Source organism: Malus sylvestris, chromosome 16, assembly GCF_916048215.2.
Source record: "Malus sylvestris chromosome 16, drMalSylv7.2, whole genome shotgun sequence".
Taxonomy (NCBI): domain Eukaryota; kingdom Viridiplantae; phylum Streptophyta; class Magnoliopsida; order Rosales; family Rosaceae; genus Malus; species Malus sylvestris.
In genome coordinates, this window is record NC_062275.1 from 35,331,237 (window position 1) to 35,353,765 (window position 22,529).

Below are 22,529 nucleotides of genomic sequence, written 5' to 3' on the forward strand. Positions count from 1 at the left end.
TCTTCGATTTTGAGAAAGTAGTCATGTTGGGAGTCTGGCTCTCGAGATTCGGAGGACGGTGCCTCTTCGATTTTGGAGCAAGCAATCTTGTTGGGAGTGTTTTCTCGAATGTGAGTAAAGGTTGGGCATGTTTGCTAGTGTACCTTGCCACGAAGCACAGAGGTTGACACACAGGGACTTTCCAATTATCCGTACTGTTCCTTTACCCTTGTGGGTAATAATATGGTAGCTAGACCTTCAAAATTTATGTGTCTAAACTTTTGTTAGTGCTGTTTCTTTGCTATTCTTTTACCTTTCTTGGTCAGAGTGATGTAGTGGGAGCTGCAAGCTTCACGTGCTCAACTTTGGCAGAGAACTTTGGCAAAGTTATCTATGGTACCCATGAGTTATTGTTGCGTGTGGGAAGTGGGTGATTGAACAGTAAGATTCATGTGCTTTCTACTTCACCAGAAGTCTTCGACAAAATGCCCATAATTTCTGCAAAGCTGAGTGTGCGTGTGACAGGTGCTGACAAGGCTAGAAAAGTAGGTGCCTCTTCGATTTCTGAGATCGGCCCTCGTGGTCTCTGAGCAGCCCAGCTTTTGAGAAAGCGAGCGCCTCTTCAATTGATTCGGAGAACGATGCCTCATCGATTTTTGAGAAAGCAATCATGCTGGGGGTCTGGCTCTCGAGATTCGGGGAGCAGTGTCTCTTCGATTTTTGAGAAAGTAATCATGTTGGGAGAGTGGCTCTCGAGATTCAGAGGGCGGTGCCTCTTCGATTTTGGAGCAAGCAATCTTGTTGGGAGTGTTTTCTCGAATGTGAGTAAAGGTTGGGCATGTTTGCTAGTCTACCTTGCCACGAAGCACAGAGGTTGACACACAGGGACTTTCCAATTATCCAACAGTGGTACTGTTCCTTTACCCTTGTGGGTAATAATATGGTAGCTAGACCTTCAAAATTTATGGGTCTAAACTTTGTTAGTGCTGTTTCTTTGCTATTCTTTTACCCTTCTTGGTCAGAGCGGTGTAGTGGGAGCTGCAAGCTTCACGTGCTCAACTTTGGCAGAGAACTTTGGCAAAGTTATCTGTGGTACCCATGAGCTATTGTTGCGTGTGGGACTACTTCCCCAGAAGTCTTTGACAGAATGCCCATAATTTCCGCAAAGCTGAGTGTGCGTGTGACAGGTGCTGACAAGGCTGGAAAAGTAGGTGCCTCTTCGATTTCTGAGATCGGCCCTCGTGGTCTCTGGGGAGCCCAGCTTTTGAGAAAGCGAGCGCCTCTTCGATTTCTGAGATCGGCCTTCGTGGTCTTTGAGCAGCCCAACTTTTGAGAAAGCAAACGCCTCTTCGATTTCTGAGATCAACCCTCGTGATCTCTAAGCAGCCCAACTTTTGAGAAAGCAAACGCCTCTTCGATTTCTGACCAGGCGCCTCTTCGATTTCTGAAGCTCCGTCGAGTGCAGATTTTTATAGGGGCTGGCATTAAGTTCCAAAGCACACTTGAATCTCCACCAGTAGAAGCTTCATTCTTGCACTTCTAAGATCTTGATTTGTCCGACCTCTTCTCTCTTCAACACCTTTGAAAATGTCTGGCCCCTCCGACCGTCGTTTTGACTTGAACCTTGTTGAAGAGGCAGCCCCGCCTTCTCCAGACAACATATGGCGCCCATCCTTCGTCTCCCCAACTGGTCCTCTTACCGTTGGGGATTCCGTGATGAAGAATGATATGACCGCTGCGGTGGTGGCCAGGAACCTTCTCACTCCCAAAGATAACAGACTACTTTCCAAACGGTCTGATGAGTTAGCTGTTAAGGATTCGCTGGCTCTCAGTGTTCAGTGTGCAGGTTCTGTGTCTAATATGGCCCAACGCCTATTTGCTCGAACCCGCCAAGTTGAATCATTGGCGGCTGAAGTGATGAGTCTCAAACAGGAGATTAGAGGGCTCAAGCATGAGAATAAACAGTTGCACCGGCTCGCACATGACTATGCTACAAACATGAAGAGGAAGCTTGACCAGATGAAGGAAACTGATGGTCAGGTTTTACTTGATCATCAGAGATTTGTGGGTTTGTTCCAAAGGCATTTATTGCCTTCGTCTTCTGGGGCTGTACCGCGTAATGAAGCTCCAAATGATCAACCTCTGATGCCTCCTCCTTCTAGGGTTCTGTCCAGTACTGAGGCTCCAAATGATCCCCCTCCGGTGCCTTCTCTTTCTGGGGCTCTACCGACTGCTGAGACTTCTCCTAAGCAACCTTTGTGAAGGCTCCCTCTTGTGTGTTTATTTTGACTCATGTATATGTACATATTTGTAGCTTATCGGGGATATCAATAAATAAGGTTTCCTTCATTTCAACGTATTGTGTTAAATACACCAAAGCCTTCTTCGCTAAGTTCTTTGAATTTTCTTTTGTTGAAGCTTGTATGTTGAAGCTTTCTGAGTGGAGCATGTAGGTTAGGGTAGTGTTCCCTTAATTTCCCGAGTGAGGAAAACTTCTCGGTTGGAGACTTGGAAAGTCCAAGTCACTGAGTGGGATCGGCTATATGAATCTTAGAACGCCATTGTGCTCGATCCTGTGTCATGTCCTTCGTTAGATCCAAGTACTCTAAGTCTTTTCTTAGAGTCTCTTCCAAAGTTTTCCTAGGTCTTCCTCTACCCCTTCGGCCCTGAACCTCTGTCCCATAGTCGCATCTTCTAATCGGAGCGTCAGTAGGCCTTCTTTGCACATGTCCAAACCACCGTAACCGATTTTCTCTCATCTTTCCTTCAATTTCGGCTACTCCTACTTTACCCCGGATATCCTCATTCCTAATCTTATCCTTTCTCGTGTGCCCACACATCCAACGAAGCATCCTCATCTCCGCTACACCCATTTTGTGTACGTGTTGATGTTTCACCGCCCAACATTCTGTGCCATACAGCATCGCCGGCCTTATTGCCGTCCTATAAAATTTTCCCTTGAGCTTCAGTGGCATACGGCGGTCACACAACACGCCGGATGCACTCTTCCACTTCATCCATCCAGCTTGTATTCTATGGTTGAGATCTCCATCTAATTCTCCGTTCTTTTGCAAGATAGATCCTAGGTAACGAAAACGGTCGCTTTTTGGTATTTCTTGATCTCCGATCCTCACCCCTAACTCGTTTTGGCCTCCATTTGCACTGAACTTGCACTCCATATATTCTGTCTTTGATCGGCTTAGGCGAAGACCTTTAGATTCCAACACTTCTCTCCAAAGGTTAAGCTTTGCATTTACCCCTTCCTGAGTTTCATCTATCAACACTATATCGTCTGCGAAAAGCATACACCAAGGAATATCATCTTGAATATGTCCTGTTAACACATCCATTACCAACGCAAAAAGGTAAGGACTTAAGGATGAGCCTTGATGTAATCCTACAGTTATGGGAAAGCTTTCGGTTTGTCCTTCATGAGTTCTTACGGCAGTCTTTGCTCCTTCATACATATCCTTTATAGCTTGGATATATGCTACTCGTACTCCTTTCTTCTCTAAAATCCTCCAAAGAATGTCTCTTGGGACCCTATCATACGCTTTTTCCAAATCTATAAAGACCATGTGTAAATCCTTTTTCCCATCTCTATATCTTTCCATCAATCTTCGTAAGAGATAGATTGCCTCCATGGTTGAGCGCCCTGGCATGAACCCGAATTGGTTGTCCGAAACATGTGTCTCTTGCCTCAATCTATGCTCAATGACTCTCTCCCAGAGCTTCATTGTATGGCTCATTAGCTTAATACCCCTATAGTTCATGCAATTTTGTACGTCGCCCTTATTCTTGTAAATAGGCATCAAAGTGCTCGTTCGCCACTCATTTGGCATCTTCTTCGTTTTCAAAATCCTATTGAAAAGGTCAGTGAGCCATGTTATACCTGTCTCTCCCAAAAGTTTCCACACTTCGATTGGTATATCGTCTGGGCCTATTGCTTTTTTATGCTTCATCTTCTTCAAAGCTACAACCACTTCTTCCTTCCGGATTCGACGATAAAAAGAGTAGTTTCTACACTTTTCTGAGTTACTCAACTCCCCTAAAGAAGCACTCATTTCATGTCCTTCATTGAAAAGATTATGAAAATAACCTCTCCATCTGTCTTTAACCGCGTAAAACAGATAAAAAAAAACAAAGATCATAAGTAAAGATAAGTATGAGAACTTCCTGGGATTGTTAATTGAAGCATGCACGAGCAATATTGAACATAAGATGTCATGCCGGTAACGTATTCCCCTCAAACTGGATCATTGTAGACCACGGTTCCTGAGAGCATGAAAGGAATTAAAACTGACTCTAACAAAAATAAACTAACATGAAAAATAACAAAAAGAAAGGAAAATTTTAGAAAGCTTGGGTTGCCTCCCAAGAAGCGCTTCTTTATAGTCATGAGCTAGACTACGTCGGATGTCTAAAGAGTGACAGATGACGGGGCTTCAAAATAGGCAACTTCCTTGGTTTCGGGTAAAGTTGCATCCAAGTAATGCTTGAGACACTGCCCGTTAACCTTGAACAACTCTCCAGTTCGCAGATTCTTGATTTCGATGGCACCATGAGGCATAACTTGAGTTACTTTGAATGGACCAATCCACTTAGAACGCAGTTTGCCTGGAAAAAGACGAAGTCTGGAGTTGTAGAGTAATACTTTCTGACTAGGTACAAACTCCTTTCGAATAATGGCTTTGTCATGAAACTTTTTGGTGCGTTCCTTGTAGATTTTGGCATTTTCATAGGCCTCGTTCCGCCATTCTTCAAGTTCATTTAACTGAAGCTTTCGCTTCTCTCCTGCAGCTTGGTACTCAAAGTTCAACCTCTTGATAGCCCAATAAGCTCTATGCTCCAATTCGACAGGAAGATGACAAGCCTTGCCATACACCAAACGGAAAGGAAACATTCCAATAGGCGTTTTATACGCTGTCCTATACGCCCATAATGCATCACTGAGCTTGAGAGACCAATCTTTGTGCGATGCATTTACCGTTGTTTCTAAAATCTTCTTGATCTCTCGATTTGAAATCTCAACTTGCCCACTCGTTTGTGGATGATACGGAGTAGCAACACGATGATTAATGTTGTATTTCACCATGAGAGCAGCAAAGGCTTTGTTGATAAAGTGTGGACCGCCATCACTAATAATTACTCGAGGTGTGCCAAACCTGGGAAAAATGGTACCCTGCAGAAAACGCAGCACAACTTTGTGATCATTAGTTGGTGTAGCAATGACTTCTACCCACTTGGATACGTAGTCTACAGCGACAAGGATGTATTGGTTGTTGAAAGAAGAGGGAAACGGACCCATAAAATCGATTCCCCATACATCAAAAAGCTCCACAACCAATAAACTCTGCTGCGGCATCTCATTTCTCTTTGATATGTTGCCTAACCGTTGACACCGATCATAAGTAGAACAAAACAAATATGCATCCTTGAAGAGTGTAGGCCAGAAAAATCCACTTTGTAGAACTTTGGCAGCTGTCTTACTCGGCCCAAAGTGTCCTCCACAGGCGTAACTATGGCAAAATTTCAGAATGCTTTCTTGTTCATTAGCGGGCACACATCATCTGATCACTTGATCTGAGCAGTATTTGTAGAGATATGGATCGTCCCAGAAATAAAACTTCACTGTAGAGAGAAACTTCTTTCTGTGTTGAGTGCTCACATCAGGTGGTAAGACTCCACGAACAAGGTAATTGGCGATGTCGGCATACCAAGGGACCACGTCATGAATGGCAAAAAGTTGTTCATCAGGAAAACTTTCATTTAAGGGCAGCACGTCTTCTTCTTCATCTTGGACATGTGGAAGGCGAGATAAGTGATCTGCTACTACATTTTCAGCTCCCTTCTTGTCTCGAATGTCCAAATCAAATTCTTGCAGGAGCAACACCCACCGGATAAGGCGAGGTTTTGCATCTTTTTTCGCCAATAGGTACTTGAGTGCTCCATGATCAGTGTATACAATCACTTTTGAGCCAATGAGATACGATCGAAACTTCTCCAAAGCAGTGGTGTAGTTCAACTGCGCATCATTCAAAGTTCGACTTGCATAGTAGATGACATGAGGAAGCTTCTCTTTTCTTTGTCCTAAAACAGCACCCACTGCATAATCACTAGCATCACACATTAGTTCAAACGGCAAGCTCCAATTCGGAGCTGTGATAATAGGTGCAGAAGTGAGGAGTTGTTTCAAAGAATTAAAAGCATGTAAACAATTAGAATTAAAATCAAATGCAGTATCTTTGGCAAGAAGATTGCACAACGGACGACTAATCTTGGAGAAGTCTTTGATGAAGCGTCGATAAAATCCGGCATGGCCAAGGAAAGACCTCACTCCCTTCACAGATGTAGGGGGTGGCAATTTAGATATCAAATCGATCTTTGCCTTGTCAACTTCAATGCCCTTGCTCGATATTAAATGGCCTAACACAATTCCCTGTTTAACCATAAATTGGCATTTCTCCCAATTCAAAACAAGGTTAGTTTCTTTACATCTTTCCAACACCAATTTCAAATTTGCCAAACAATGATCAAAAGAAGAACCATAAACAGAGAAATCATCCATAAAGACTTCAATAATTCTTTCAACCATATCAGAAAAAATACTTATCATGCACCGTTGGAATGTGGCTGGAGCATTGCATAAACCGAATGGCATGCGCCTATATGCAAAGGTTCCATAGGAGCATGTGAAAGTTGTCTTCTCTTGGTCCTCCGGAGCAATTGCAATCTGATTATAGCCTGAGTAACCATCAAGAAAACAATAGTGTGAGTGACCTGCGAGCCGTTCAATCATTTGATCAATAAAAGGTGAAGGAAAATGATCTTTGCGAGTAGAAGAGTTTAATTTGCGATAGTCAGTGCACACTCTCCACCCAGTTGTCTGCCTTGTTGGCACCAATTCATTGTCTTCATTCTTGACCACGGTGATTCCGGTTTTCTTTGGAACGACTTGAATCGGACTAACCCACTTGCTATCTGAAATCGGGTAAATCACACCAACGTCTAAGAGTTTCAAAATTTCTTTACGCACGACCTCCTTCATGTTGGGATTTAATCTTCGCTGTGCTTCTATGCTGGGCTTGGAATTCTCCTCCAAAAAGATTCGGTGCATACACATGGTTGGGCTTATGCCCTTGATATCTGCAATAGTCCATCCAAGAACCGTGTTGATGCACAAAATCAGCGAAGACTTTGGTACAACAGAAAGTGTCAGGTTTTGTGACCTTCGCTTGGTTGCTTGGTTGCTTCAGTCACTAGTGAGGATAAGTACGTAAATGAATAGAGACAGAGAAGCAAACACAGGATGTACGTGGTTCACCCAGATTGGCTACGTCCACGGAGTAGAGGAGTTCTTATTAGTAGTGAAGGGCTTACACAAGTACAAAGGATCAAGCTCTCAATTTAGTGAGTTCTTGTGAATGATTTAACACAAAATGGCATTAGGCAATATTGTGGGGGAATGACCCCTATTTATAGAAAAACTTGTAGCTTTGTCACATTGACATGTGTCATGTTATGATTGGTTCTTGATGTTGACACGTGCTGCGCTCTGATTGGCTTCTAATCTTGACACGTGTCGAGTAGTGATTGGCCTCCTGGTCGGAGGGGAACTCTTCTGGGTCCTTGACAGTATAGCGTTGGCCGGTGCTCGGTAGTTTCGGGATTGGTCAAGTATGGTACAAACAGTGCTCCCCTAAGTTCCCGAGTGAGGGAAACTCCTCGGTTGGGGACTTGCAAGATCCAATCCCTTGAGTAATCACGAAACTTCTAAGTACCGAAGTGTGGTCTGATCTTCATTTGCCCTTCTCTGGAAGTACTTTTCCTCCATCCGGGAATGGTGTATTTAGCTGATGTTGACGCACAAGGTAATGTATCAATTTCACTTGAAGCTTAGTTGTAGTTTCGGGCTTAGTCAAGTGTGATACAAACCCTATAGTAGGAGTCCCCCAAGTCGCCGAGCTAGGAGATCTGCCGAAAGAGGTGACAGACAAGGTAAGCAGTCAAACTTCCAAGTAAGCAACCCAGGATCAGAGGTTTGACTTCGGCTTCCGGTTGATTGTTCTCATTCTCCTTGTCTCTCATTCAACTGCCAGGATAAGGAGAAGCAAATGGATAAGAGATGATATGCGATACTTTTGCTTTTGAAGAAGTAACTTTCCACAGGCTTATTCTTGAACTGTGCTGGAGGGTTTTCTGGTGCCCTTCAGAGTATAAGGCCGACTCAAAAATTTGAGGGTCAAAACAAGTCCATCAAATCTAGAGTACGTTCGACCTTGATGATATGGGATACTTTTGCTGTTGACGGAATAATGAATGTGGTATGGAAAGGTGTCGTGCTGTAGTGATCTGTTTCAGCTCACCGTGGAACCTTCTGCTTCAATCTTTTGCATGGCAGAAGTGGTGTGCAACCTTTGCATTTAAATGGTCCTTCAGAACATTCCTTCATAGTGACTCATCCACGCTTGGCAGCTTCAGTGTAAAGAGCCAATATCTGATCAACTGTCATGAGGTATTTGCCGGTGGAATTCGTGACCTTGACAGCAGTTGAGGATGAGTACTCGAGAGCAATGCTAAGTAAGCAACCAGGCAAAGGCTCCAGGCAGTCAGTTCCAAATTGGAGGTTTGATTTCAGGTTCCGACTGACTGCTCTCTTTCTCCTTGTCCTGCAGGTGTGGACAAGGACAAAGACAAAGATAGGGAGAAAGCATGATATGGGATACTCTTGCTTTCGACCCTGATGATATGAGATAATCTTGTTCTTGGTGTGGCTTATTTGCTGAGGTATTATCGGGGGGAAATAAAGCTGAGTATTTCGAGAGGTTATGTTGAGGGTGCCTTTTCGAATGCGAGAAAGGGTTGAGCATTTTTGCAGGTTTGCCTGTCCGTTGAGGAGGGAGGTCAATGTATATAGGGATTTCCCAATAACAAGTAGTAATGCTATTCCTTTACCCTTCTTGGTCACAGCAATGTAGTGGGAGCTGCCAGCTTCACGTGTTTTAATTTTGTCAGAGCACTTTGAAAAAGTGGTATGTGGTATCTGGAAAGCTGATGTTACGTGTGAAGATTACAGACAAGCTTTATCTAAGGAAATCTGGCTCTCGAAGTTCTGAGAGTTGTGCCTCTTCGATTTTCGAACAAGCAATCCCGTCGAGGATCTGACTCTCGAGATTCGGAAAGCGGTGCTACTCCGGTTTTTTAGAAAGTAATTATGTTGGGAGTCTTTTCTCGAATGTGAGTAAAGGTTGGACGTTCTTGCCAACCTGTCTTGCCGCAAAACCCGGAGGTCGACACACATAGGGACTTTCCAGTTGTCAAGCAGTGGTGCTGTTCCTTTACCCTTATGGGTAATAGTAGGGTAGCTGGAACTTCGAAATTCTCGTGCCTAAACTTTGTCAGAGATCTTTGACAAAGTTATATGTGGTACCCGAGGAGTTGATGGTGCATATGGAGAGCGGTGATTGAACAGTAAGATTCACGTGCTTTCTACTTCACCAGAAATCTTCGACAGATTGCCCGTAATTTCCGCAAAGTTGAGTGTGCATGTGACAGGTGCTGACGAGGCTGAAAAAGCAGGTGCTTCTTCGATTTCTGAGATCGGCCCTCGTGGTCTCTGAGCAGCCCAGCTTTTGAGAAAGCAAACGCCTCTTCGATTTCTGAGATCGGCCCTCGTGGTCTCTGAGCAGCCCAGCTTTTGAGAAAGCAAACGCCTCTTCGATTTCTGAAGCTCCGTCGAGTGCAGATTTTTATAGAGGCTGGCATTAAGTTCCACAGCACACTTGAATCTCTACCAGTAGAAGCTCATTTCTTGCACTTCTAAGATCTTGATTTGTCTGACCTCTTCCTTCTTCAACACATTTGAAAATGTCTGGACCCTCCGACCGTCGTTTTGACTTGAACCTTGGAGAAGAGACAGCCACGCCTTCTCCAGACAACATATGGCGCCCATCCTTCATATCCCCTACTGGTCCTCTTACCGTTGGGGATTCTGTGATGAAGAATGATATGACCGCTGCAGTGGTGGCCAGGAACCTTCTCACTCCCAAAGATAATAGACTACTTTCCAAACGGTCTGATGAGTTGGCTGTTAAGGACTCTCTGGCTCTTAGTGTTCAGTGTGCAGGTTCTGTGTCTAATATGGCCCAACGCCTATTTGCTAGAACCCGCCAAGTTGAATCATTGGCTGCTGAAGTGATGAGTCTCAAACAGGAGATTAGAGGGCTCAAGCATGAGAATAAGCAGTTGCACCGGCTCGCCCATGACTATGCTACAAACATGAAGAGGAAGCTTGACCAGATGAAGGAATCTGATGGTAAGGTTTTACTTGATCATTAGCGGTTTGTGGGTTTGTTCCAAAGGCATTTATTGCCTTCGTCCTCTAGGGTTGTACCTGGTAATGAAGCTTCAAATGATGAACCTCCAATGCCTCCTCCTTCTGGGGTTTTGTCAAGTACTGAGGCTCCGGATAACCACCCTCCGGTGCTTTCTCTTTCTGGGGCTCTACCGACTGCTGAGACTTCCCCTAAGCAACCTTTGTGAAGGCTCCCTTTTGTTTGTTTATTTTGACTCATGTATATGTACATATTTGTGGCTTATCGAAAATATTAATAAATAAGCTTTGCTTCATTTCAACATATTGTGTTAAATACACCAAAGCCTTCTTCATAAAGTTCTTTGAATTTTTGCTTTTGTTGAAACCTGTATTGTTGAAGCTTTGTGAGTGAAGCATGTAGTTTGAGGTAGTGTTCCCTTAATTTCCCGAGTGAGGAAAACTTCTCGGTTGGAGACTTGAAAAATCCAAGTCACTGAGTGGTTGTGAGACTGCCGAGTATCAAGGTGCAGTAGCATATGGTGGGAGTCCCCCAAGTCTTCAGGCGAAGAGAGTTGCCGAATGAGGTGTCTCGCGTGTTACTAATTTGTCAAAGTAACGAATTCTTGTTTCGATGTCACACATTCGTATATGCTTTATCTAAAAATATTTCCAACTTTTGTGTGTTTGATGCTGCATGCTATTGACTAGACAAGATCAAGTGCAATTAGTAGCTTTTCTCTCTTTTTCATCTTTTCTTTGGTGGAATTGCTTTTCGTTTCCACTAATCAGCCTGAGTGGATGCAAGATAACACCTTTCTCTATAGCTCAGATTGCAAAGTCGTCTTCATGAAAGTTTTTCCTTATCTTGTGAACTACAACATATCCAAATTTGAGATCCATCGGAGTAGTACAACTTCAGAAATTCAAGTATGATGAGTAACTGTTCATCAATGTTCTGTTAATCCGTCAGACTTGTTGTGAGCTTCGAAACTCCATTTTCTCTTGTTCAGATCAACATACTTTCTTCATCGAAGTTGTTCCCTAACTTGTGAACTACAACATATCCAAATTTGAGGTCCCTCGGAGCAGTATAACTCCAGAAATCCAGGTATGATGAGTGACTGTCTATCATTTGTCTGTCAACCCGTCAGATTTGTTGTGAGCTTCGAAACTCCATTTTCTCTTGTTCAGATCGGTATGCTTTCTTCATTGAAGTTGTTCCTCATCGACTCTTTCATAACATATCAAATATTCAGGATGAACTAACGGTTAAATATTTCCAGATCTTCAAAACATCACAACAGCTTCGAAATCTGCAAGAAGCCGACTATCATGTTTGGAGCTTCAACACTTTAATTTCCGTCGCTCAAACAGAAATGGTTCCTTCTTGAAAGTTGTTCATATGCTCAAGAAATATAGGGTGTCCAAAATTCAGCTCCATTGGAGAAGAGCAGAGGTTGCAGAAATTTGATAGATGAAAGGAGGCGGAAGAGGGAGAGAGAGAAAAAGTCTCTTGGGTTGGATTTCTATTTTGGGGCAGATTCCAATTTTTGTAGCACCTTCATTATTGATGAATTGCTTGTACTTTTGTCCATTATGAAATTTGGGACTTTGGCTTGTTGTTGGATCTATTATAATATGTTTGAGAACATATATAAGTGAATAAATAAGAAGGAAAATTTTGGGCCCTTGTGGGTGTAAAACAAAAAATGTTTATGTTTACCCAAGTGTTTTTGTACAAGTTCAAGGGCATCTTGGGTTTTGTGAACAAAATTTGTTTATTTGGAGCAAGGTTTTGTGTTGAAGCTTTGTAGGTGAAGCTTTGGTGTTGAAGCTTTGTGGGTGAAGCTTTGGAGGTGAAGCTTTTCGGGTGAAGCTTGTTGGGTGAAGCTTTTTAGGTGAAGCTTTGTGGGTGAAGCTTTTTAGGTGAAGCTTTTCGGGTGAAGCTTTTTGGGTGAAGCTTTTTGGGTGAAGCTTTTTAGGTGAAGCTTTTCGGGTGAAGCTTTTTGGGTGAAGCTTTTTAGGTGAAGCTTTGATGGTGAAGCTTTTTGGGTGAAGCTTTTTAAGTGAAGCTTTTTGGGTGAAGCTTTTTAGGTGAAGCTTTGATGGTGAAGCTTTTTGGGTGAAGCTTTTTAGGTGAAGCTTTGTGGGTGAAGCTTTGTGGGTGAAGCTTTGATGGTGAAAGTATGTAGAGGGAGCTTTCTAGGTGAAGATTTTTTAGGTGAAGCTTTGTAGGTGAAGCTTTTTTAAGTGAAGCTTTTCGGGTGAAGCTTTTTAGGTGAAGCTTTGTGGGTGAAGCTTTTTAGGTGAAGCTTTGTGGGTGAAGCTTTGGAGGTGAAGCTTTTCGGGTGAAGCTTTTTAGGTGAAGCTTTGGAGGTGAAGCTTTTCGGGTGAAGCTTTTTGGATGAAGCTGTTTTTTTTTTTTTTTTTTTTTTTTTTTGGCGCTTGACACGGTCTTCATTTGCTTGTTTTGTAGTGACTGTGGAAGACGGATTGCTTTCTGATTGAGAAGGGTTCCGGCATCGCTTGCTATGAATGTAAAAGAGTGAGGGCTGAGTTGGCTAAATTACCTCTTTATTGAATTCATTGCCAAATGGCCTTCATTACATAGGATGCCAAACGGCTATAGCTCAACACTTGTACATCGTGAGTCTATTTGTAGTAGTACTTCAAGTGATCAGCGTTCCATGGATGGCCAAGGGTCTTGCCATCGGAGCTTCTAAGTGTGTAAGAGCCAGGGCGACTGATGCCAATGACTTCATACGGTCCATCCCAGTTTGGACTAAGTGTGCCTTCACTCGGGACTCTGTCGCAGAGTAATCTTTTCTTTAAGACCCAGTCTCCTATTTTGAAAGAACGAGGCTTGACCCTAGAGTCATAATAGTTGGAGATGCGCTGCTTGTAGGCGACATTCCTCAAGTGAGCTTGGTTTCTGTGTTCCTCGACTAAATCCAAGTTGAGGGTGAGTTGTTTGTCATTTTCACTTTGAATGTAGTTCTGGACTCGGAATGTTGCTTGCTCGAGCTCAACAGGGACAACCGCCTCTGTGCCAAAGGCAAGTGAGAATGGAGTTTCTCCTGTTGAAGTCCGATATGAAGTGCGATATGACCAAAGAACTTGGGGTACAAATTCTGGCCAACAGCCTTTAGCTTTGTCCAAGCTGGTTTTCAAAGTGCGCTTGATTATTTTGTTGATGGCCTCAACTTGTCCATTAGACTGGGGATGAGCTGGAGAGGCAAAGCATAAGTTGATGTTGAACTTAGAGCAGAACAACCTGAACTTCTTGTTGTCGAACTGTCGCCCATTGTCAGTGACTATCGCATTGGGAATGCCGAATCTACAAAGGATGTTCTTCCACACGAAGTCTTCTATCTTTGCCTCAGTAATGGTTGCCAAGGGTTCTACTTCGGCCCACTTTGTGAAGTAGTCCACTGCAACGACTGCGTAACAGACTTTGCCCTTCCCTGCCGGCATTGGGCCGATCAAATCAAGTCCCCACTGGGCGAAGGGCCAAGGGCTGATCATAGGAGTAAGAGGCTCTGGAGGGGAATGAGGAATAGCCGCATATCGTTGACATTTGTCACATGAGCGGGATACTTTGATGGCATCCTGGTGGAGTGTTGGCCAGTAATATCCTTGGCGAAAAGTCTTGTGTGCTAGGGACCGAGATCCAGCATGATCTCCACAGACTCCCTCATGTATTTCCCGAAGGACGATTTCCGCCTCGGCAGGCGTAAGACACCTTAAGTATGGCAGGCTAAAACCTCGCTTATAGAGTTGATCATTGATGATCAGGTAGCGGGTAGACTTGTATCGAATTTGCTTAGCCTGGACTTTATCATTTGGGAGGGTGCCATGAGCAAGGAAATTATAGATCGGGGTGATCCAACTATCCCCCTGTTGTAAGTTGCATACTTCTGCGGCCATTGTGCTTGGTGTTGCCAACAGTTCGACATGAATTTTTCTTCCAATCTTGTCTTCCACAGCCGAGGCGAGGTGAGCCAGGGCGTCTGCATGACTGTTTGCCGCTCGAGGAACTTGGGTGATCTGGTAGTGGAAGTGCTTGAGCAAAAGTTGTGTTTGCGCAAGATATGCTGCCATGGAGCTGTCCTTAGCATCAAAGTTGTTGGTAACCTGGTTGACCACCAATTGGGAGTCACTGAAAATATCAATTTGTTTAACCCCGAGGTGTTTGGCCAAACGTAATCCTGCTAGAAGGGCTTCATACTCGGCCTCATTATTTGATGCCTTGAATTTGAAACGAAGAGCATACTCCATTGCTACTTTGTCGGGTGTAGTCAAGACTAGTCCCGCTCCACAGCCCTGTTGGTTGGATGAGCCATCAACATACAGACTCCATGCTGGGGTTGTTGGTTCTATCTTCTGAGCTTCCGGGGGTAATGAAGCCACTGCTTCAGGTGTAGAAGCAATGTCAACCGGATATGTGAAGTCGGCAATGAAGTCTGCCACTGCTTGGCCCTTCTCAGCTGGCTTTGGTTGGTAGGAGATGTCAAACTCACCCAACGCTATTGCCCATTTGATCATTCGCCCTGAAGTGTCAGGACTTTGGAGTATCTGTCGAAGAGGATAATTGGTAAGCACGATGATGGAGTGCGCTTGGAAGTAAGGGCGGAGTTTTCGAGCAGACATGACCAATGCCAGAGCCAATTTCTCAATGTTAGAGTACCGTGTCTCCGCATCTTGTAAGGCTTTGCTAGCGTAGTAGACAGGTCGCTCAATATTCCCATCCTTTCGAATGAGAACGGAACTTACGGCTGAAGCTGATACCGATAGGTAGATAATGAGAATGTCTCCTACCTCGGGCTTGGAGAGTAGAGGGGCTTTACTCATGTACTCCTTGAGGTTTTTGAATGCCTCGGCACATTCATCAGTCCATGTAATGTACTTCCTACTTCCCTTAAGTGCTTTAAAAAAGGGAGCACATTTGTCTGTGGCCTTAGAAATGAACCTGGTTAAGGCTGCCACCTTGCCAGTAAGGCTCTGGATGTCCTTTGAAGTTACCGGTTCCTTCATGTCGAGGATTGCTTTGATCTTCTCGGGATTAGCTTCAATGCCTCGTTGGCTAATCATGAAACCTAAGAATTTGCCAGAGCCTACGCCGAAGGCACATTTGTTGGGGTTTAACCTCATTCGATACCTCTTCAAAATAGTGAAAGTTTCAGATAGGTTGGTGATGTGTTGGTCAGCATGTTTGCTCTTGACTAACATATCATCAACGTAAACTTCCATGCTCTTCCCAATCTGCTCGGCGAACATTGAGTTGACTAGTCTCTGATAAGTCGCTCCTGCATTCTTTAGGCCGAAAGGCATGACTTTATAGCAGTATAGTCCTCTGTCGGTAGTGAAGGCTGTGTGTTCTTGATCCGAAGGGTTCATGAGGATTTGGTTGTATCCTGAGTAAGCATCCATGAAGCTCAGGAGTTCACACCCGGCCGTAGAGTCTATAAGTCTGTCAATAAGAGGAAGAGGGAAGCTATCTTTCGGACACCCTTTGTTTAGGTCGGTGTAGTCAACACACATTCTCCACAAGACCTTTTGAAGCAAAAGACTTTCTTTGGTCGAATTTTTCTTAACAAGGACCACATTTGCTACCCATGTCGGGTAATTGACTTCGCGGACAAAGCCTATGCCTTTGAGTTTTTCAACTTCTGCTTTCATTGCCTCGTATCGTTCAGCATCATAAGATCTTCGCTTCTGTCTCACCGGCTTGATCTTGGGGTCAATACTCAAACGATGACAGATGACATCGGGAGAGATGCCTGGCATGTCCTCGTATGACCAGGCGAAGACTTCAGTGTTCTCTTTCAAAAAAGATATCAATGCTAACCGAAGGGGTGGTGACAATGTGGTGCCAATCTTCACCATGCGATCTGGATAATCTCTTGAGATAGGTACCTTCTCCAACTCTTCAGCAGGTTGGGCTTGCTGGGTGAAAGAGTCATCTCGAGGATCATCGGGTTGATTGTTGCTATCAGGAAGATCCAAGTTCGCTTCATCTAGGCTGGTCTTTGTGACTTGGTCATGTACAGACAGGGTTTCCTTGGGTCCGGGCAAGTGTTGTTGCTTAACTGAAGTGTTGTAACATGATCGTGCACTAAGCTGATCTCCTCTGATGTAGCCGTTGCCATGGGGGGTTGGAAATTTCATCAACAGCATATGCGTGGATACCATAGCCTTGAGATCATTGATGCCTGTGCGCCCAAATATGACATTGTATGCCGTTGGGCAGTCAACCACTAGGAAGTTAGTGGTAATGGTAGCCGTGTAAGGGCCTGTACCAATAGTAAAGGGTAAATGTATGCTCCCTAAGGGTTGCACGATATCACCGGAGAAGCTTATCAGAGGAGAAATCGAGCGATCGAGCAAGTGTTCAACTACACTGAGTGCCCTGAAAGCTTCGGCAAACATGATATTGACCGAAGCCCCTGTGTCTACGAGGATTCGTCGAACATCAAAGTTGGCTATGTGAGCCTCCACGATCAATGGGTCGTTATGAGGGTAGATGATGCCTCTTTCTTCCTCAGGGTAGAAACATATCGGATCCCAGTTAGGCTTTTGATACTTCCCTCCCCTGATGTCTTCCACGTGAAACACTTGGTGACCAGGCCTCAGAATTCGTTCACTGTTTTTCATGGCCCTATTGGAAGATTCAGATATGGGTGTGCCGCCGCTTATGGAATATATGACATTCACCTGGCGTTGGTTACGGTTATCCCTTTGAGGGTGAAGGAGGAATTGATCAATTTTTCCTTCTCGTGCCAAAGCTTCAATACGATCACGGAGGATGATACATTTCTCGCTATCATGGCCGTTATGCTCATGGTAGCAACAAAACATGCCCGCGTTATTCGGGGGCGTGTAATCTGGGTGCCTCGGCTTTGGCTTTGGTATCAGGTGAGCTATGCTGGGGTAAATGGCCGCGCATGTGGCATTCAAGGGCGTGTATGTCTCATACCTTGGGGTAGGGGGTATCTTGACGCGGGTTTGACCCACTGCATTGACTGCCTGGGGGCGAGCGTTATTGTGGCGATACCCTTGGTTATCGGGATAGTGTCCCTTACTCTTTTTACTGAAAGGAGAGTGGTGAGGATGGAAATCATTCCTCTTGCCTTGAAATTGATATGTCTGTTGATTCGGTGAAGCATTATGCAAGGCATGGGGAGGTGCCACTGCTGTTTGGAAAGTCGAGGTCTTCTCATTTAGGTGAGTCTGGCTTCCACCTCCCACTTGTTGATAAAGGATGGTTGTAGGGGGTTTCTCCTGATATGTCTTTGCCTCGACGGAGGCATGGTTATAAGCCTGCGCCATCACCTCAGAGTAAGTCTTCCAAGTATTGGCATTGATCATGTATTTAAAGAAACAATCACGTAGGCCTGCCGTGAAGGCTTTGAGGGCAGTCTTGTCGTCTGCCTCGGCACACCGGGAGTATTCATGGCTGAAGCGGCCAGCATACATACGTAATGACTCGTCTGGCTTCTGGCGGATAGTGTACAGGTCATCTGCAGAGTGCAAGCGATCGGTTTGGAAAATGTGTTGGGAAACAAATAGTTTCCTCAATTCCTCAAATGAGTCTACCGTTTCAGGTGTAAGACGACAATACCAATTTAGAGCTCCGCCAGAGAGGGTGGAGGGGAAGAGAAGACATCGCTCTTCGTCGGTGTGCATCCGGTATGCCATGGTGGACTCAAAGAGGTTAAGGTGCTCAATCGGGTCCTCTTTTCCAGTATAAAGTTGCAAGCCAAGCTTTTGCTTTGTCTTTGCTTGAAGGGGGGTGTTGAGGATCCTCCTTGTAAGAGGGCCAGGCCTGGGTTGGTTCCAGTCAGGTATTTCAGCCTGACGTTCAGCCTTCAACTTGTTTACTTCCTCAATAAGTTGTAGGACAAGGGGGTCCTGAGCGGAGTTATGTGCCACTGGAGCTTTCTTTCGTAAATCTCCATCTCCTCTTGGAATTAGGAAGGTTTGATCAAGGGCATGTGATTTTTCCCTGGACTCGTTGTACTGGCTTCCAGGGTATGTCTGTCGGAACACCTCTGAGTCCCCTGTACCCTCATGTCTCTCTAGGACTTGTTGCCCCTTCCCCAAATTGGTGGCCGGCTCGGGCCGTGGCAGGGGACCGAGTCTCTCAGAAATCCTTGGGTCATTGATCTTTGAGCTTATATGGATGGAATTCTCTCGACGTTGCTTCAGGAAATCCCGACAATCGCGAAAGACGGCTTTCGATCCTTCTGCCCCTTCAGCAAAGAGGTGTCTCCCTCCACTTCTCATGGTTCGGGTCGAAGCAACTGGGTTAAGAGAAGCCTCATGTTGATTATCAAGTCGAGGGGTAATCTGTTCCCTATCAGGGATATCTATGTCGAATGCATGTGACCCTCCATGTTGGAGGGCACCCAGTTGATGGTTGACTTCCACGGGGGCAACAAGCTCGCGTGTCTGAGCTTGCCTAGCTTCGTGGAGTGTCTCGAAGAGCTTCTCATATTGCTCCTGGAGGACCTCATTCCTCATTGCTATCTTGTTGTTCTGAGCTTCCAACTCACCGACTTTAGCTTGAAGAAGAACTCGTTTTCCTTCCTTCTTTCGTTGTTTCGCACTATGTGCAAGGGGGGTGTCATTCTGTGTGCTGTGGCTTCCTTCGCTTCCCATGTTGGAGAGGGATGCCTGATCAAAAGAAAGTGTACGAATGATAGAAACCAGCTTGACACAGCTGAAGAGAGTAGGAATAAGTGTCGTTTCCCACAGACGGCGCCAAATGTTGATGCACAAAATCAGCGAAGACTTTGGTACAACAGAAAGTGTCAGGTTTTGTGACCTTCGCTTGGTTGCTTGGTTGCTTCAGTCACTAGTGAGGATAAGTACGTAAATGAATAGAGACAGAGAAGCAAACACAGGATGTACGTGGTTCACCCAGATTGGCTACGTCCACGGAGTAGAGGAGTTCTTATTAGTAGTGAAGGGCTTACACAAGTACAAAGGATCAAGCTCTCAATTTAGTGAGTTCTTGTGAATGATTTAACACAAAATGGCATTAGGCAATATTGTGGGGGAATGACCCCTATTTATAGAAAAACTTGTAGCTTTGTCACATTGACATGTGTCATGTTATGATTGGTTCTTGATGTTGACACGTGCTGCGCTCTGATTGGCTTCTAATCTTGACACGTGTCGAGTAGTGATTGGCCTCCTGGTCGGAGGGGAACTCTTCTGGGTCCTTGACAGTATAGCGTTGGCCGGTGCTCGGTAGTTTCGGGATTGGTCAAGTATGGTACAAACAAACCGTTTTATACTCTTTTAACACTTGTAACAGCTGCTCCTCTTCATAATTACTTAGGTCAGCTGCAATGATCACTGGAAGCGTCTTGGATTCACCAAGAAAAACATACTTTAAGTGCTCAGGCAACAACTTAAGTTCCAGTGCAGGAGCTTGCTCAATGGAAGGCAATATATGAGGTAACGCTGGTCCTAAAGGTTCCCATGCTTGCTGCCATCTTGGTGCATGAATGGGGGACGAATTCAGAGCTGCAATTACGTCCATGGCTGCTTCTCCTTTCATATTGAACTCTGGATATTCAATACATGTCTTCAACAAATCTGCCGAAACATTCTCCAAGAAGTTGGCATTGACAATCGGAGCAATAAGCTCAATGTTGCTGCACTCCTCTACATCGGCTGGTAACTTAAGTGCTTCAAACATCTTGAATTCTATGGATTCTCCTTGAACTCGCAGCTTGAGTGTGCCTGCTTTGACATCAATTAAAGCGCCAGCGGTTGCAAGGAAAGGACGACCAAGTAAGATAGGAATGTTTTGGTCTTCCTTCATATCAAGCACAAGGAAATCCGCTGGCAAGATGAATTGGTCGACTTTGATCAAAACGTCCTCAACAAGGCCCTTGGGATAAGTCACTGATCGATCAGCCAATTGTAAAGAGACGGATGTTCTTCATAGCTCTCCAATACCTAGCTGTTCATAAATGGAAAATGGCATGAGATTAACACTCGAACCAAGGTCTAAGAAAGCTTTATTAAATTTAAAATCACCAATAACACATGGGATAGTAAAACTCCCTGGATCTTGTAATTTTGGAGGCATCTTCATAATCAAAACCTCGCTGGAACAATTGGTAAGCTCAATCTGCTCATGATCTGTAAACTTCCTCTTGTTTGTGCAGAGACCCTTCAAAAACTTTGCGTATGATGGAATTTGTGCTATAGCATCAAGTAAAGGAATGTTGATTTGAACCTTTTTAAATTGCTCCAGTATATCTAACATATTCTTGTCCTTTCTTTGCCTCTGAAATCTCTGCGGGAAAGGCATAGGAGGATCATAATTCGTCAACCTTGGAGCAGGAATAGGAGTAGCGAGTGGTAAAGAAGGTACTGGAGCTGCTGCTTTGTCATTCACTTCTTGATTATTTGGTTCTACGATTTCTTCCCTTCTATCATAAGGTTTACCACTCCTCAATGTTCTAATGGCATTAACTTGCTCTTTGCCTCTTGGATTAGCTTCAGATTGACTTGGAAAGCGCCCTGGTTCTCTTTCACTCATTGCAGCAGCGATTTGATCGACTTATGCTTCCAATTTGCTGATGGCTTGACTATTAACTTGCTGCCCTTGCTGGAGAGCTTGCAAAACCTGCGAAACTTGCGAATTAGCTTGAGCCATTTGAGCAAAAGCTTCTTCCCAAGACGGTTTCTTGGTTTCTATAGGTGCTGCTCCTTGTTGCCATGGCTTGGATCCTTGGTTAAAATTATTCTTCCAAGCTAAATTAGGATGCTCTCTCCACCCAGGATTATAAGTATTTGAGAAGGGGTCGTTTCGTTGACGATTAAACGCATTGACTTGATTAGCCACTTCAACTTCTGGACAAGTACCACTTTGTGGACAAAGATGAGTAGGATGAGTCTGAGTAGCACAAATCCCACACGGTTCTGCATTCCTGGATAACATAGTCACCACTGCATCTAATTTCCTTGATAGTACAGCCACCTCATTAGATGAACTTACTTCATATGCAGAATTCCGAGTTAACTCTCTACTATCCCATTGAGATGAATTTGCAACAACATTCTCAATGATAGTAGTAGCTTGATCTGGTTCTTTACCCAGTATATTTCCATCCGCTGCAGCATCCAATCTATGTCGACATTCATCACTCAAATGTTGGTAGAAGTATAAAATTAGTTGCCATGGTAAAAACTGATGGTGTGGACAACTAATTATCAAAGCTTTAAATCTCTGCCATGCTTGAAAGAGTGGTTCTCCCTTGTTTTGCCTAAAGTGAAATATGTGATCCCTCAACCTCTGAGTTCTAGACTGAGTGTAAAACTTTTGAATAAACTTACTAGAAAGTTGAGTCCAAGAGGTAATTGATCTCGCTGGCAGAGTTTTGAACCAAGTTCTAGCATCACCCGTGAGAGAAAACGGGAAAAGCTTTAGGCGAATGAACTCATCGGAGACACCTTTAATATTTTGTGTCCCATAAATATCCAGAAAGTTATCTACATGTTCACTAGCATCTTGATTCTCATCACCAGAAAACTTGGGCAACATGTTAATGACATAATCCTTAATCTCATAAGAAGAAGTAGCATCAAGTTCAGGATAAACTATGCATGATTGTCTAGAAGAAAATTGCGGCATAGAGAAATCTGGAATAGTTCGGGGCGCATCACCGTTATTGCCGTTTGCAGCCATCTCTTCCTGTTTGTTCTTCTCCTTAGTCTTCTCTTCTCTCTGTTCTCTTCGTTCCTTGCGAATTTGCTTGAGTTTTTGTTCAATCTCTGGTTCAAATTCTACAAGCTGCCCTTCTGAGGAACGAGTTTCAATCATTCACCTACACGGAATCAAAGAATGATTTCAATAATATGCTGGTAGATGTGTCGCAAAGAACCTGGTGAGGATTAAACAGTAATTAATTTAAATGAACACAAAGAGAAAGTGAACCAGAGAAATCCAATTCCTAATAACGCACTGATTAAACCGCAAAAGAATCCAACTGGAAGAAGGAGAATGAAAAGACTCGGACTGGGATAGGAAAACTGAAAGCCAAAAGAAGAAGGTATCCACTGGATACTGACAACCGAATACTAATAGTCAAACTAGGAAAGATTTATGCAATCGGTGATTTTTTTATTTTTTTATTATAAAATGAAAGCAAAAAACAAGATAAATAAATAAAAAATAAAATAAATAAAAACTAAACTAAAAATAAAATAAAAT

General features: G+C 44.0%; 3 protein-coding genes and 1 pseudogene across 3 annotated transcripts; 2 read left to right on the forward strand and 2 right to left on the reverse strand.

The window, feature by feature from the left end:
- Positions 1-2,241, forward strand: LOC126608197 (uncharacterized). Its single transcript, XM_050276031.1, has 2 exons — positions 1-120; positions 811-2,241. Exon 2 carries the CDS (start codon positions 1,567-1,569, stop codon positions 2,239-2,241), a length of 675 nt encoding a protein of 224 aa, XP_050131988.1. The 5' UTR covers positions 1-120; positions 811-1,566.
- Positions 2,242-19,565: 17,324 nt separating this feature from the next.
- LOC126609323 (uncharacterized) lies at positions 19,566-20,855 on the reverse strand. The gene is made up of 2 exons (XM_050277265.1): positions 20,348-20,855; positions 19,566-20,212 (listed from the first exon to the last, which is right to left on the reverse strand). The coding sequence occupies exons 1-2, from the start codon at positions 20,853-20,855 to the stop codon at positions 19,566-19,568; spliced, it is 1,155 nt and encodes a 384-aa protein (XP_050133222.1).
- A 21-nt stretch (positions 20,856-20,876) lies between these two features.
- Positions 20,877-22,139, reverse strand: LOC126609324 (uncharacterized). The gene has a single exon (XM_050277266.1). The coding sequence runs from the start codon at positions 22,137-22,139 to the stop codon at positions 20,877-20,879; it is 1,263 nt and encodes a 420-aa protein (XP_050133223.1).
- LOC126609443 (small nucleolar RNA R71) lies at positions 21,505-21,611 on the forward strand (annotated as a pseudogene).
- Positions 22,140-22,529: the final 390 nt, after the last annotated feature.